General features: G+C 43.8%; 1 protein-coding gene across 2 annotated transcripts in view; it reads left to right on the top strand.

Moving 5' to 3' along the window:
- Nucleotides 1–13,730, top strand: part of LOC110536806 (ras-specific guanine nucleotide-releasing factor 2) — a 58,771-nt gene that overhangs the window by 6,398 nt on the left and 38,643 nt on the right. For both annotated transcript variants that reach the window (XM_036937093.2, XM_036937092.2), the window contains exons 2-6: nt 4,125–4,231; nt 5,062–5,209; nt 7,044–7,133; nt 7,247–7,500; nt 7,620–7,699. In XM_036937093.2, the coding sequence (XP_036792988.2) occupies nt 4,125–4,231; nt 5,062–5,209; nt 7,044–7,133; nt 7,247–7,500; nt 7,620–7,699 (679 nt within the window). The remainder of the gene's footprint in view (nt 1–4,124; nt 4,232–5,061; nt 5,210–7,043; nt 7,134–7,246; nt 7,501–7,619; nt 7,700–13,730) is intronic.

Below are 13,730 nucleotides of genomic sequence, written 5' to 3'. Positions count from 1 at the left end.
GGTAGACTATTTGTTTTTTACAAATAACCATTCAAATACTAAAATAAAAGTACTTGTTTTGGGCCAAATACTAAAAATAAAGTACTCTCTCTCATTGTTATCCCCCAGCTGACAGCAGACCTTAGGCTGGGGAGGCCGGATTAGCAGCATTAAGAAGCTGCACAAGCCCTGGTCGTTATGTAACCTGCACACACACATACATCCACACACACACACATATACACACACAACACAAACAAGCCCCCAAGCCCCTCTCTGCTCACGCTAGTGTATCTTACCCGCCTATATACACGCACATTTTTGTATCATCTACATTTATTTGATATAAACAACGGCTTGTGGTGGAATTTGAATCTAATTCTATGAAAACATATTGTCATTCAGTCCAGTCTTTTATGTATCGCATACAGATTCACATCTTTATTTTCTAAATTAGCAGATCAGTGGTGACATTAGATTAATAATTGTATTAAATTTCATTCTAATTTAAAATATAAATTGAACATTCAAAATGTAACAATATTGTCAAATAGAATAGAATAGAGACATTCTTTTCACAGTCTTTCTTACATAAACAGTCACTCTCCTTTCCTCCCAAGGAATGAGTGGGCAGAAGTTACCCACAGTAGTTACCCAGCAAACATGTCCACATTGACACAATGGTTTGATTTGATTTGATTGACAATGTGGGCCCAGTCCGGGCTAAAATATTGTCCCCATGTAGGCTGCCCACATTAGGTCGATGAGCCTTTGCTATTTAATAGGAATTTATTAATTGGGCTGATGTGGGATTGCTGTGGGCTAGCCCGTGCCCGCCTCGCCCACTGAATATCCATATGGGGCCAATGGGGTCATGTTTGCTGGGTAAATAAGACAATTGTTTATTTTGCAGGAAACCTGGTTCTGCACTATGACCTTTATAGCACTCTCCTGTTCCCTCTAATATGTTTTGGTCAGTGAACTGAGTCACAGATAGAAGTCATTTGGGACGACATTTCCTGCTTTTCATGCCCAGTGGCAAGGACTCAAGAAATGTTCTCTACAGTTTAAAAACATTTTAAACAATTAACTCATTCTTTATATTCTGAGAGTATTGTTTATGTGGTGGGAACGCCTAACATGGAGGAAATTGCGTGTTTATTGGATTCCTGTCAGAGAAAGAGCAACTTGTGTGTCTATGTGTGTGTGTGTGTGTGTGTGTGTGTGTGTGTGTGTGTGTGTGTGTGTGTGTGTGTGTGTGTGTGTGTGTGTGTGTGTGTGTGTGTGTCTGTGTGTGTGTCTATGTGTGTGCGTGTGTGTGTGTGAATGTGTGCGAGCTTGTGTGGCATTCCAGGACATGCTGCTGTGCAAATCAAACACTTCTGAAAGCACTACAAACATATTTTACGCTACTGCTACTCTCTGTTCATCATATATGCATTGTCAATTTAACATACTATCTCAATCAGCCTGACTAACCAGTGCCTGTATATAGCCTCGCTACTGTTATAGCCTCGCTACTGTCTATAGCCTCGCTACTGTCTATAGCCTCGCTACTGTTATAGCCTCACTACTGTATATAGCCTCGCTACTGTCTATAGCCTCGCTACTGTATATAGCCTCGCTACTGTCTATAGCCTCGTTACTGTTATAGCCTCGCTACTGTCTATAGCCTCGCTACTGTTATAGCCTCGCTACTGTCTATAGCCTCGCTACTGTTATAGCCTCGCTACTGTCTATAGCCTCGCTACTGTATATAGCCTCGCTACTGTCTATAGCCTCGTTACTGTTATAGCCTCGCTAGCCTCGCTACTGTCTATAGCCTCGCTACTGTATATAGCCTCGCTACTGTTATAGCCTCGCTACTGTCTATAGCCTCGCTACTGTATATAGCCTCGCTACTGTATATAGCCTCGCTACTGTTATAGCCTCGCTACTGTATATAGCCTCGCTACTGTATATAGCCTCGCTACTGTTATAGCCTCGCTACTGTATATAGCCTCGCTACTGTATATAGCCTCGCTACTGTTATAGCCTCGCTACTGTTATAGCCTCGCTACTGTCTATAGCCTCGCTACTGTCTATAGCCTCGCTACTGTATATAGCCTCGCTACTGTTATAGCCTCGCTACTGTCTATAGCCTCGCTACTGTATATAGCCTCGCTACTGTTATAGCCTCGCTACTGTTATAGCCTCGCTACTGTCTATAGCCTCGCTACTGTCTATAGCCTCGCTACTGTTATAGCCTCGCTACTGTATATAGCCTCGCTACTGTATATAGCCTCGCTACTGTATATAGCCTCGCTACTGTATATAGCCTCGCTACTGTATATAGCCTCGCTACTGTCTATAGCCTCGTTACTGTTATAGCCTCGCTACTGTCTATAGCCTCGCTACTGTTATAGCCTCGCTACTGTATATAGCCTCGCTACTGTATATAGCCTCGCTACTGTCTATAGCCTCGCTACTGTTATAGCCTCGCTACTGTATATAGCCTCGCTACTGTATATAGCCTCGCTACTGTTATAGCCTCGCTACTGTCTATAGCCTCGCTACTGTTATAGCCTCGCTACTGTATATAGCCTCGCTACTGTATATAGCCTCGCTACTGTTATAGCCTCGCTACTGTCTATAGCCTCGCTACTGTTATAGCCTCGCTACTGTATATAGCCTCGCTACTGTCTATAGCCTCGCTACTGTTATAGCCTCGCTACTGTATATAGCCTCGCTACTGTTATAGCCTCGCTACTGTCTATAGCCTCGCTACTGTATATAGCCTCGCTACTGTATATAGCCTCGCTACTGTTATAGCCTCGCTACTGTATATAGCCTCGCTACTGTATATAGCCTCGCTACTGTTATAGCCTCGCTACTGTCTATAGCCTCGCTACTGTTATAGCCTCGCTACTGTATATAGCCTCGCTACTGTCTATAGCCTCGCTACTGTTATAGCCTCGCTACTGTATATAGCCTCGCTACTGTATATAGCCTCGCTACTGTCTATAGCCTCGCTACTGTTATAGCCTCGCTACTGTATATAGCCTCGCTACTGTTATAGCCTCGCTACTGTCTATAGCCTCGCTACTGTATATAGCCTCGCTACTGTATATAGCCTCGCTACTGTCTATAGCCTCGCTACTGTTATAGCCTCGCTACTGTCTATAGCCTCGCTACTGTTATAGCCTCGCTACTGTATATAGCCTCGCTACTGTATATAGCCTCGCAACTGTTATAGCCTCGCTACTGTCTATAGCCTCGCTACTGTTATAGCCTCGCTACTGTATATAGCCTCGCTACTGTATATAGCCTCGCTACTGTATATAGCCTCGCTACTGTTATAGCCTTGCTACTGTATATAGACTCGCTACTGTATATAGCCTCGCTACTGTTATAGCCTCGCTACTGTTATAGCCTTGCTACTGTATATAGCCTCGCTACTGTATATAGCCTCGCTACTGTTATAGCCTTGCTACTGTATATAGCCTCGCTACTGTATATAGCCTCGCTACTGTTATAGCCTCGCTACTGTATATAGCCTCGCTACTGTATATAGCCTCGCTACTGTATATAGCCTCGCTACTGTTATAGCCTCGCTACTGTAATAAGCCTCGCTACTGTATATAGCCTCGCTACTGTTATAGCCTCGCTACTGTATATAGCCTCGCTACTGTATATAGCCTCGCTACTGTATATAGCCTCGCTACTGTTATAGCCTCGCTACTGTATATAGCCTCGCTACTGTATATAGCCTCGCTACTGTTATAGCCTCGCTACTGTATATAGCCTCGCTACTGTTATAGCCTCGCTACTGTCTATAGCCTCGCTACTGTTATAGCCTCGCTACTGTATATAGCCTCGCTACTGTATATAGCCTCGCTACTGTTATTTTTCACTTTCTTTTTAACTGTTTTTTTTTCTTTACTTACCTATTGTTCACTTAATATATTTTTTTGCGCTGTTGATTAGAGCCTGTAAATAAGCATTTCATTGTAAGGTCTACACCTGTTGTATTTGGCGCACGTGACAAATAAACTTTGATTTGATTTGATCTGATACCTGCAATTGATTGAGTAGCACCTTCACATGTTGATTCTATTTCCTGTTTACTTCCATGTAATAGTATTTCTGTTTCCTGTTTCCTCCAGCACTACTTCCTGGTGGTGTTTGGCCATGACGGTCAGAAGCCTCTGGAGCTGCGGACAGAGGAGGAGTCAGACTGCAATAAGTGGGTGGAGTATATCCAACAGGCCAGGTAAGAGGATGGAGTCTATCCAACAACAAAACATCAACACCTCTTTACAACAGGTAGCAGCTAGGGGCTGGGGGAAGGATAGGAGTTAGGGCTTGATTTGGGTCTGGCTTGCTTGTTGTACTCATGACAGACATGTAAATGCAACAGCTGACTCTCCCCTAAGTAGCCACTCTCCCCTAAGTAAGTGGCTTGATCTGCTCTAAGACACACAGTGACTCTATAGTGATCCACACGCTAAACACACACACAATCCCCTCTCCACATGTCTGCTCCATTTGTAAGAGATTGTGTGTGCGTGTGTGTGTGTGTGTGTGTGTGTGTGTGTGTGTGTGTGTGTGTGTGTGTGTGTGTGTGTGTGTGCGCGTGCTCTGCTTCGGAGCGGTTCACATTTAGGTCACACTTTGGTGCTGTACTGCCATAGTGATTACAACACACCCCTGACCTCAACACTCCGCCTCGCTCTCTCTGTCTCTTCTCTTTCTCTTGTTCCCACTAATCATAACATCCCTCCCTCCCTCCCTCCCTCCCTCCCTCCCTCCCTCCCTCCCTCCCTCCCTCCCTCCCTCCCTCCCTTCCTTCCTTCCTTCCTGCCTTCCTTCCTTCCTTCCTCCCTCCCTCCCTCCCTCCCTCCCTCCCTCCCAGAGACTACCACTGAACTAGATGTGTATATTCTGCTGTTACTAATGTACATTGATGGATTATGAATAAATTAATGCTATAATGTTAACTTTGAAAATGATTTTTCTTGGTAATATGTATCGATGTTCGCTGTGCAATGTTCACCATGTCAACTTAGTTTTAACATTCAACACTTACCATTCCACCTGTAGTTACTCTGACATCATCATTGAGCGCGAGGTCCTGATGCAGAAGTACATCCACCTGGTCCAGATCATGGAGACAGAGAAGGTGGCGGCCAACCAGATACGCACCCAGTTAGAGGACCAGGACACAGAGATAGAGAGGCTGAAAGCAGAGGTACACACACACACTCATACACATACATACATACAGTGGGGAGAACAAGTATTTGATACACTGCCGATTTTGCAGGTTTTCCTACTTACAAAGCATGTAGAGGTCTGTCATTTTTATCATAGGTACACTTCAACTGTGAGAGACAAAAATCCAGAAAATCACATTGTATGATTTTTAAGTAACTAATTTGCATTTTATTGCATGACATAAGTATTTGATACATCAGAAAAGCAGAACTTAATATTTGGTACAGAAACCTTTGTTTGCAATTACAGAGATCATACCTTTCCTGTAGTTCTTGACCAGGTTTGCACACACTGCAGCAGGGATTTTGGCCCACTCCTCCATACAGACCTTCTCCAGATCCTTCAGGTTTCGGGGCTGTCGCTGGGAAATACGGACTTTCAGCTCGATGATTTAACAAAAGCGCATTTGCGAAAAAAGCACAATCGTTGCACGACTGTACCTAACCGTAAACTCCAACGCCTTTCTTAAAATCAATACACAGGAGGAAATATTTTTAAACCTGCATATTTAGCTAAAAGAAATCCAGGTTAGCAGGCAATATTAACCAGGTGAATTTGTGTCACTTTTCTTGCGTTCATTGCACGCAGAGTCGGGGTATATGCAACAGTTTGGGCAGCCTGGCTCATTGCGAAATAATTTGCCAGAATTTTACGTAATTATGACATAACATTGAAGGTTGTGCAATGTAACAAGAATATTTAGACTTAGGGATGCCACCCGTTAGATAAAATACCGAACGGTTCCGTATTTCACTGAAATAATAAACGTTTTGTTTTCGAAATTATAGTTTCTGGATTCTACCATGTTAATGACCAAAGGCTTGTATTTCTGTGTGTTATAACTAAGTCTATGATTTGATAGAGCAGTCTGACTGAGCGATGGTAGGCAGCAGCAGGCTCGTAAGCATTCATTCAAACAGCACTTTCGTGCGTTTTGCCAGCAGCTCTTCGCAATCACAGCGCTGTTTATGACTTCAAGCCTATCAGCCTAATGTCTGGTGTAACCGATGTGAAACGGCTAGCTAGTTAGCGGGGTGCGCGCTAATAGCGATTCAAACATCACTCGCTCTGAGACTTGGAGTAGTTATTCCCCTTGCTCTGCAAGGGCCGCGGCCTTTGTAGAGCGATGGGTAACGCTGCTTCGATTGTGGCTGTTGTCGATGTGTTCCTGGTTTGAGCCCAGGTAGGGGCGAGGAGAGGGACGGAAGCTATACTGTTACACTGGCAATACTATAGTGCCTATAAGAACATCCAATAGTCAAAGGTATATAAAATACAAATGGTATAGAGAAAATAGTTCTATAAATACTATATTAACTACAACCTAAAACCTCTTACCTTGGAATATTGAAGTCTCATGTTAAAAGGAACCACCAACTTTCATATGTTCTCATGTTCTGAGCAAGGAACTCAAACGTTAGCTTTTTTACATGACACATATTGCACCTTTACTTCTCCAACACTTAGTTTTTGCATTATTTAAACCAGATTGAACATGTTTCACTATTTATTTGTGGCTAAATTGATTTTTATTGATGTATTATATTAAGTTAAAATAAGTGTTCATTCAGTATTGTTGTAATTGTCATTATTACAAATAAATAAATAAAAATCGTCCCAATAATCGGTATCGGCTTTTTTTGGTCGTCCAATAATCGGTATCGGCGTTGAAAAATCATAATCGGTCGACCTCTAATAGACACACACACACACACACACACACATACGCACACACACATACACACACATACCCACACAAACATACACACACACTCACATGGATCTGACTGTTGACTGTGTTCTTCGAGATCGTACTGTTGAATAAGGACAAGGAAAGGATGCTGCCTTGCCAGACTAATGAAGAGGAGGAGGATCCAGACATTAAAAAGATCAAAAAGGTATCAGCAATTGTCTCTACGGTATTTGATTACTTTTCCCTCAAGGCTTTGATAGGTATTCTGACCTATATTTATGTGTATATTCTGACCGGTGTGTCCTGTCTCCCCTCCAGGTCCAGAGTTTCATGCGAGGCTGGCTGTGTCGGAGGAAGTGGAAGATCATTGTTCAGGACTACATCTGTTCTCCACAAGCTGAGAACATGAGGAAGAGGAACCACATCGTATTTAACATGGTGGAGGCAGAGACAGAGTACGTATGCCAGCTCTCTGTCCTGGTCAACTTCTTCCTCAGACCACTACGTATGGCTGCCAGCTCCAAGAAACCTCCCATCAGCCACGATGACGTCAGCAGCATCTTCCTCAACAGGTAACACACATGCATATGAAAGCACGCACACACACGCAGACTACGATGTCTGAAGCATCTTCTTCACCTGGCAGGCCTGAGATCTCAACTACATCTCTTCTTCTTCTCTCTGTCCTCAGTGAGACCATCATGTTCCTCCATGAGATCTTCCACCAGGGGCTGAAGGCTCGGATAGCCAACTGGCCCACTCTGGTGCTGGGTGAGTAGAGTGCTTAAACAGTGGGTTATTTAATGCTGAACTCTTTGATTATCAATATGGAATCGTCTTGCGACCTGTTCTATCAATGTATTGTATTTCTAGGATCTGTGCATGAATCTAGCTATGAACAAAAATATGAATGCAGCAAGTAAAGGTCCCGTTTCATGAGCTGAAATAAAAGATCCTATGTATTTTCGATACACACAAAAATGTGTGCACAAATAAAATCAAATGTTATTGGTCACATACACATGGTTAGCAGATGTTAATGCGAGTGTAGCGAAATGCTTCTAGTTCCTACCATAAGTGCTTCTAGTTCCTACCATGCAGTAATATCTAATAAGTAATCGAACAATTTCACAACAACTACCTTTTACACACAAGTGTAAAGGAATGAATAAGAATATGTACATATAAATACAGTGGGGCAAAAAAGTATTTAGTCAGCCACCAATTGTGCAAGTTCTCCCACTTAAAAAGATGAGAGAGGCCTGTAATTTTCATCATAGGTACACTTCAACTATGACAGACAAAATGAGGAAAAAAATCACAAAATCACAAAAATCACAAAATCCTGAAAATCACATTGTAGGATTTTTTATGAATTTATTTGCAAATTATGGTGGAAAATAAGTATTTGGTCAATAACAAAAGTTTATCTCAATACTTTGTTATATACCCTTGGTTGGCAATGACAGAGGTCAAATGTTTTCTGTAAGTCTTCACAAGGTTTTCACACACTGTTGCTGGTATTTTGGCCCATTCCTCCCTGCAGATCTTCTCTGGAGCAGTGATGTTTTGGGGCTGTTGCTGGGCAACACAGACTTTCAACTCCCTCCAAAGATTTTCTATGGGGTTGAGATCTGGAGACTGGCTAGGCCACTCCAGGACCTTGAAATGCTTCTTACGAAGCCACTCCTTCGTTGCCCGGGCGGTGTGTTTGGGATAATTGTCATGCTGAAAGACCCAGCCACGTTTCATCTTCAATGCCCTTGCTGATGGAAGGAGGTTTTCACTCAAAATCTCACGATACATGGCCCCATTCATTCTTTCCTTTACACGGATCAGTCGTCCTGGTCCCTTTGCAGAAAAACAGCCCCAAAGCATGATGTTTCCACCCCCATGCTTCACAGTAGGTATGGTGTTCTTTGGATGCAACTCAGCATTCTTTGTCTTCCAAACACGACGAGTTGAGTTTTTACCAAAAAGTTATATTTTGGTTTCATCTGACCATATGACATTCTCCCAATCTTCTTCTGGATCATCCAAATGCTCTCTAGGCCTGGACATGTACTGGCTTAAGCAGGGGGACATGTCTGGCACTGCAGGATTTGAGTCCCTGGCGGCGTAGTGTGTTACTGATGGTAGGCTTTGTTACTTTGGTACCAGCTCTCTGCAGGTCATTCACTAGGTCCCCCCGTGTGGTTCTGGGATTTTTGCTCACCGTTCTTGTGATCATTTTGACCCCACGGGGTGAGATCTTGCGTGGAGCCCCAGATCGAGGGAGATTATCAGTGGTCTTGTATGTCTTCCATTTCCTAATAATTGCTCCCACAGTTGATTTCTTCAAACCAAGCTGCTTACCTATTGCAGATTCAGTCTTCCCAGCCTGGTGCAGGTCTACAATTTTGTTTCTGGTGTAGTGGAGTTTGGAGTGTGACTGTTTGAGGTTGTGGACAGGTGTCTTTTATACTGATAACAAGTTCATTAATACAGGTAACGAGTGGAGGACAGAGGAGCCTCTTAAAGAAGAAGTTACAGGTCTGTGAGAGCCAGAAATCTTGCTTGTTTGTAGGTGACCAAATACTTATTTTGGTTAGGTCGGGGTGTGACTAGGGTGGGTCATCTAGGTGATTTATATTTCTATGTTGGCCTGTTATGGTTCCCAATCAGAGGCAGCTGTTTATCGTTGTCTTTGATTGGGGATCATATTTAGGCAGCCATTTCCCCTTTGTGTTTTGTGGGATCTTGTCTATGGATAGTTGCCTGTTAGCGCTATTGTTAGCTTCACGTTTCGGTTTGCTGTGAGTTTGACTTAGTAAATAAAAGATGTGGAACCCAGATCACGCTGCGCTTTGGTCCACTTATTATAACGAAAGTGACAGAAGATCCCACCACAAACGGACCAAGCAGCGTGGCCAGGAGGAGCAGACATCCTGGACATGGGAGGATATCTTGGACGGTAAGGGATCCTGGACGTGGGAGGAGATCCTGGCCGGTAAGGATCGCCTTCCATGGGAGCAGATGGAGACAGCGAGAGAACAACAACGACGACGACACCGGGGTTCACGGCCACGACAGAAGCCCGAGAAGCATCCTCAAAAAATGTTTTGGGGGGGCCAGGTTTTGAACCAGAGCCAACTCCCCGTACTCACCATGGGGAGCGTGTGACCGGTCAGGCACCATGTTTTGCGGTGATACGCACTGTGTCTCCAGTGCGCATTCACAGCCCGGTGTGTTCTGTGCCAACTCCTTGCACTTGTCGTGCTAAAGTGGGTATCTGTCCAGGACGGGTTGTGCCGGCTCAGAGCGCCTGGTCTCCAGTGTGCCTCCTCGGTCCCGGATATCCTGCGCCGGCTCTACGCGCTGTATCCCCAGTGCGCCTTTATAGCCCAGTGCATCCTGTGCCATCTTCCTGCACTTGCCGTGCGAAGGTGGTCATTTGTCCAAGACACGTTGTGCCAGCTCTACACTCCAGACCACCAGTGCGCCTCCACAGTCCAGTACGTCCTGTGCCTCCTCCCCACACTCGCCTCGAGGTGCGTGTCACCAGCCCGGTGTCACCTGTACCGGTCCCACGCATCAGGCCTCCAGTGCGCCTCCATAGTCCAGTACGTCCTGGGCCTCCTCCCCGCACTTGCCCTGAGGTGCGTGTCACCAGCCCGGTGCCACCTGTACTGGCCCCACGCATCAGGCCTCCAGTGCGCCTCCACAGTCCAGAGATTCCAGCGACAGTTCCCAGTCCGGAGCTTCCGGCGACAGTTGCCAGTCTGGAGCTTCCGGCGACAGATCCCAGTCCGGAGCTTCCGGCGACAGTTCCCAGTCCGGCGCCTATGACGACAGTTCCATGGTCCGGAGCCTCCGGCAACGGTCCACAGTCCGGAACCTCCTGAGACGGTCAACGGTCCTGAACCTCCTTAGACGGTCCACGGTCCGGAACCTCCTGAGACGGTCCACGGTCCGGTTCCTACGGTGAGGATCCACGGTCCGAAGCTTCCGGCGACGATGCCCGCACCAGAGCCGAGTGGAGTGGGTACTTCGCCCCACATCGGAAGTCAGGTTTTCCTCCCCTATTAAGTCAGGTTTTGCGGTCGGAATCCACACCTTTGGGAGGGGTACTGTCACGCCCTGAGAATAGAGAGCTGTTTATTCTCTATGCTGGTTGGAGCGTGACAGTGACTAGGGTGGTTTATCTAGGTGATTAATGATCTATGTTGGCCTGGTATGGTTCCCAATCAGAGGCAGCTGTTTATCGTTGAGTGATTGGGGATCATATTTAGGCAGCCATTTCCCCATTGTGCTTTGTGGGATCTTGCCTGCGAGCACTACTTTGAGCTTCACGTTTCGTTTTTTTCGCTTTATTGTTTTTGTTCTTTGAATTTCTCTTCCAAAATAATGGATGGAAACATACCACGCTGCAACTTGGTCCACTCCTTATAACGATTGTGACAGTCAGACGTTTACATACACGTTTACATTCAATTAGTATTCGGTAGAATTGCCTTTAAATTGTTTCAGTTGGGTCAAACGTTTCGGGTAGCCTTCCACAAGCTTCCCACAATAGTTGGGTGAATTTTTGCCCATTCCTTCTGACAGAGCTGGTAACTGAGTCAGGTTTGTAGGCCTCCTTTCTCGCACACGCCTTTTCAGTTCTGCCCACACATTTCAAATAGGCTTGAGGTCAGGGCTTTGCGATGGCCACTCCAATACCTTGACTTTGTTGTCCTTAAGCCATTTTGCCACAACTTTGGAAGTATGCTTGGGATCATTGTCCATTTGGAAGACCCATTTGCGACCAAGCTTTAACTTCCTGACTGATGTCTTGAGATGTTGCTTCAATATATCCACATAATTTTCCTCCCTCATGATGTCATCTATTTTGTGAAGTGCACCAGTCCCTCCTGCAGCAAAGCACCCCCACAACATGATGCTGCCACCCCGTGCTTCATGGTTGGGATGGTGTTCTTCGGCTTGCAAGCGCCCCCCTTTTTCCTCCAAACATAACGATGGTCATTATGGCCAAACAGTTCTATTTTTGTTTCATCAGACCAAAGGACATTTCTCCAAAAAGTATGATCTTTGTCCCCATGTGCAGTTGCAAACCGTAATCTGGCTTTTTTATGGTGGTTTTGGAGTAATGGCTTCTTCCTTGCTGAGCGGCCTTTCAGGTTATGTCGATATAGGACTTGTTTTACTGTGGATATAGATACTTTTGTACCTGTATCCTCCAGCATCTTCACAAGGTCCTTTGCTGTTGTTCTGGGATTGATTTGTACTTTTCACACCAAAGTACGTTCATCTCTAGGAGACAGAACGCGTCTCCTTCCTGAGCTGTATGACGGCTGTGTGGTCCGATGGTGTTTATACTTCAATACTATTCTTTGTACAGATGAACGTGGTACCATTCAGGCATTTGGAAATTGCCCCCAATGATGAACCAGACTTGTGGAGGTCTACACATTTTTTTCTGAGGTCTTGGCTGTTTTCTTTGGATTTTCCCATGATGTCAAGCAAAGAGGCACTGAGTTTGAAGGTTGGCCTTGAAATACATCCCGAGGTACACCTCCAATTTACTCAAATTATGTAAATTAGCCTATCAGATGCTTCTAAAGCCATGACGTAATTTCCTGGAATTTTCCAAGCTGTTTAAAGACACAGTCAATTTAGTGTATGTTAACTTCTGACCCATTGGAATTGTGATACAGTGAATTATAAGTTAAATAATCTGTCTGTAAACAATTGTTGGAAAAATGACTTGTGTCATGCACAAAGTAGATGTCCTAAACGACTTGCCAACACTATAGTTTGTTAACAAGATATTTGTGGAGTGGTTGAAAAATGAGTTTTAATGACTCCAACCTGAGTGTATGTAAACTTCCGACTTCAGCTGTATATAGCATTCTGTTGATGGCAATTATTTTGTATGGTAATTTACATTGAAAAACTCAAGTGTTGAATCAAATGTTGTTTTTTGTACCAGTTCATAAACCATGTGCCATGGAATCGGTACATCAAAAATCTTTTCCCATTTATTTTGCAACCTGTATGACGCAGCTGTCAACATTTTTGTCCTCAAATGAAGCTGGTATATTAATCTATTTATCTCAATTCCTTTCAGCCAATTTGTATCTTTAATATATGGCAGACAAAACAGTCCCTACCTTCTCCCTTTTCCACTTGCCTCCTCCATGTGGTAATGCTGCAATCAGTTGGTTGTAAGTTTGGATTGAACAGACATTCCCATATTTTCGATAGCTGCATATGTGACATAACTCCACAGTTTCTATTCATAATATCATTCATAAATATAATAACATTTTAAACCATTTTTTCCGTAAAGAATGTTTTTTAATTCATCAGTAAATTTGAGTTTAATCATAACATTTGTTGTAATATTTGTTCTATATTTTCTGGAGGATAAAACTGAAATTGTAACCAGCTTTGTATGGCTTGTTGAAGAAAGGGCGATACTTTAAACAAAATGTAATTTTCAATTAGTCGGAAATGAGAAATTGTAATCTGTATAAAGGCAAAAAGGCACATTTTGAAGAAAGCATGGGCCTTTCTTAATCATCTACTGGAGAACCATTTGGGGTTTAAGTATAACCAATGTATGAGGGAAGCTTTTAGTGAGAGGTTTAAAGCTTTAATATTTAATCATTTTAGCCCGCCAAATTCATATTCATTAAATAAATAGGCACATTTAATTTAGTCTGACTTAAATTTTAAAGTAAATATTGTTTTATTTATTTAAAAAACGAGTCTTCTGGAGTAGGCCGAGCCATTAGTAAGTAAACTGTGATAGGACCGA

This window comes from Oncorhynchus mykiss, chromosome 12 (assembly GCF_057628025.1).
Source record: "Oncorhynchus mykiss isolate SJ-2025 chromosome 12, ASM5762802v1, whole genome shotgun sequence".
NCBI lineage: Eukaryota > Metazoa > Chordata > Actinopteri > Salmoniformes > Salmonidae > Oncorhynchus > Oncorhynchus mykiss.
Note: the sequence above shows the minus strand (reverse complement) of the source record. Positions and strands in the feature narration are given on the sequence as shown.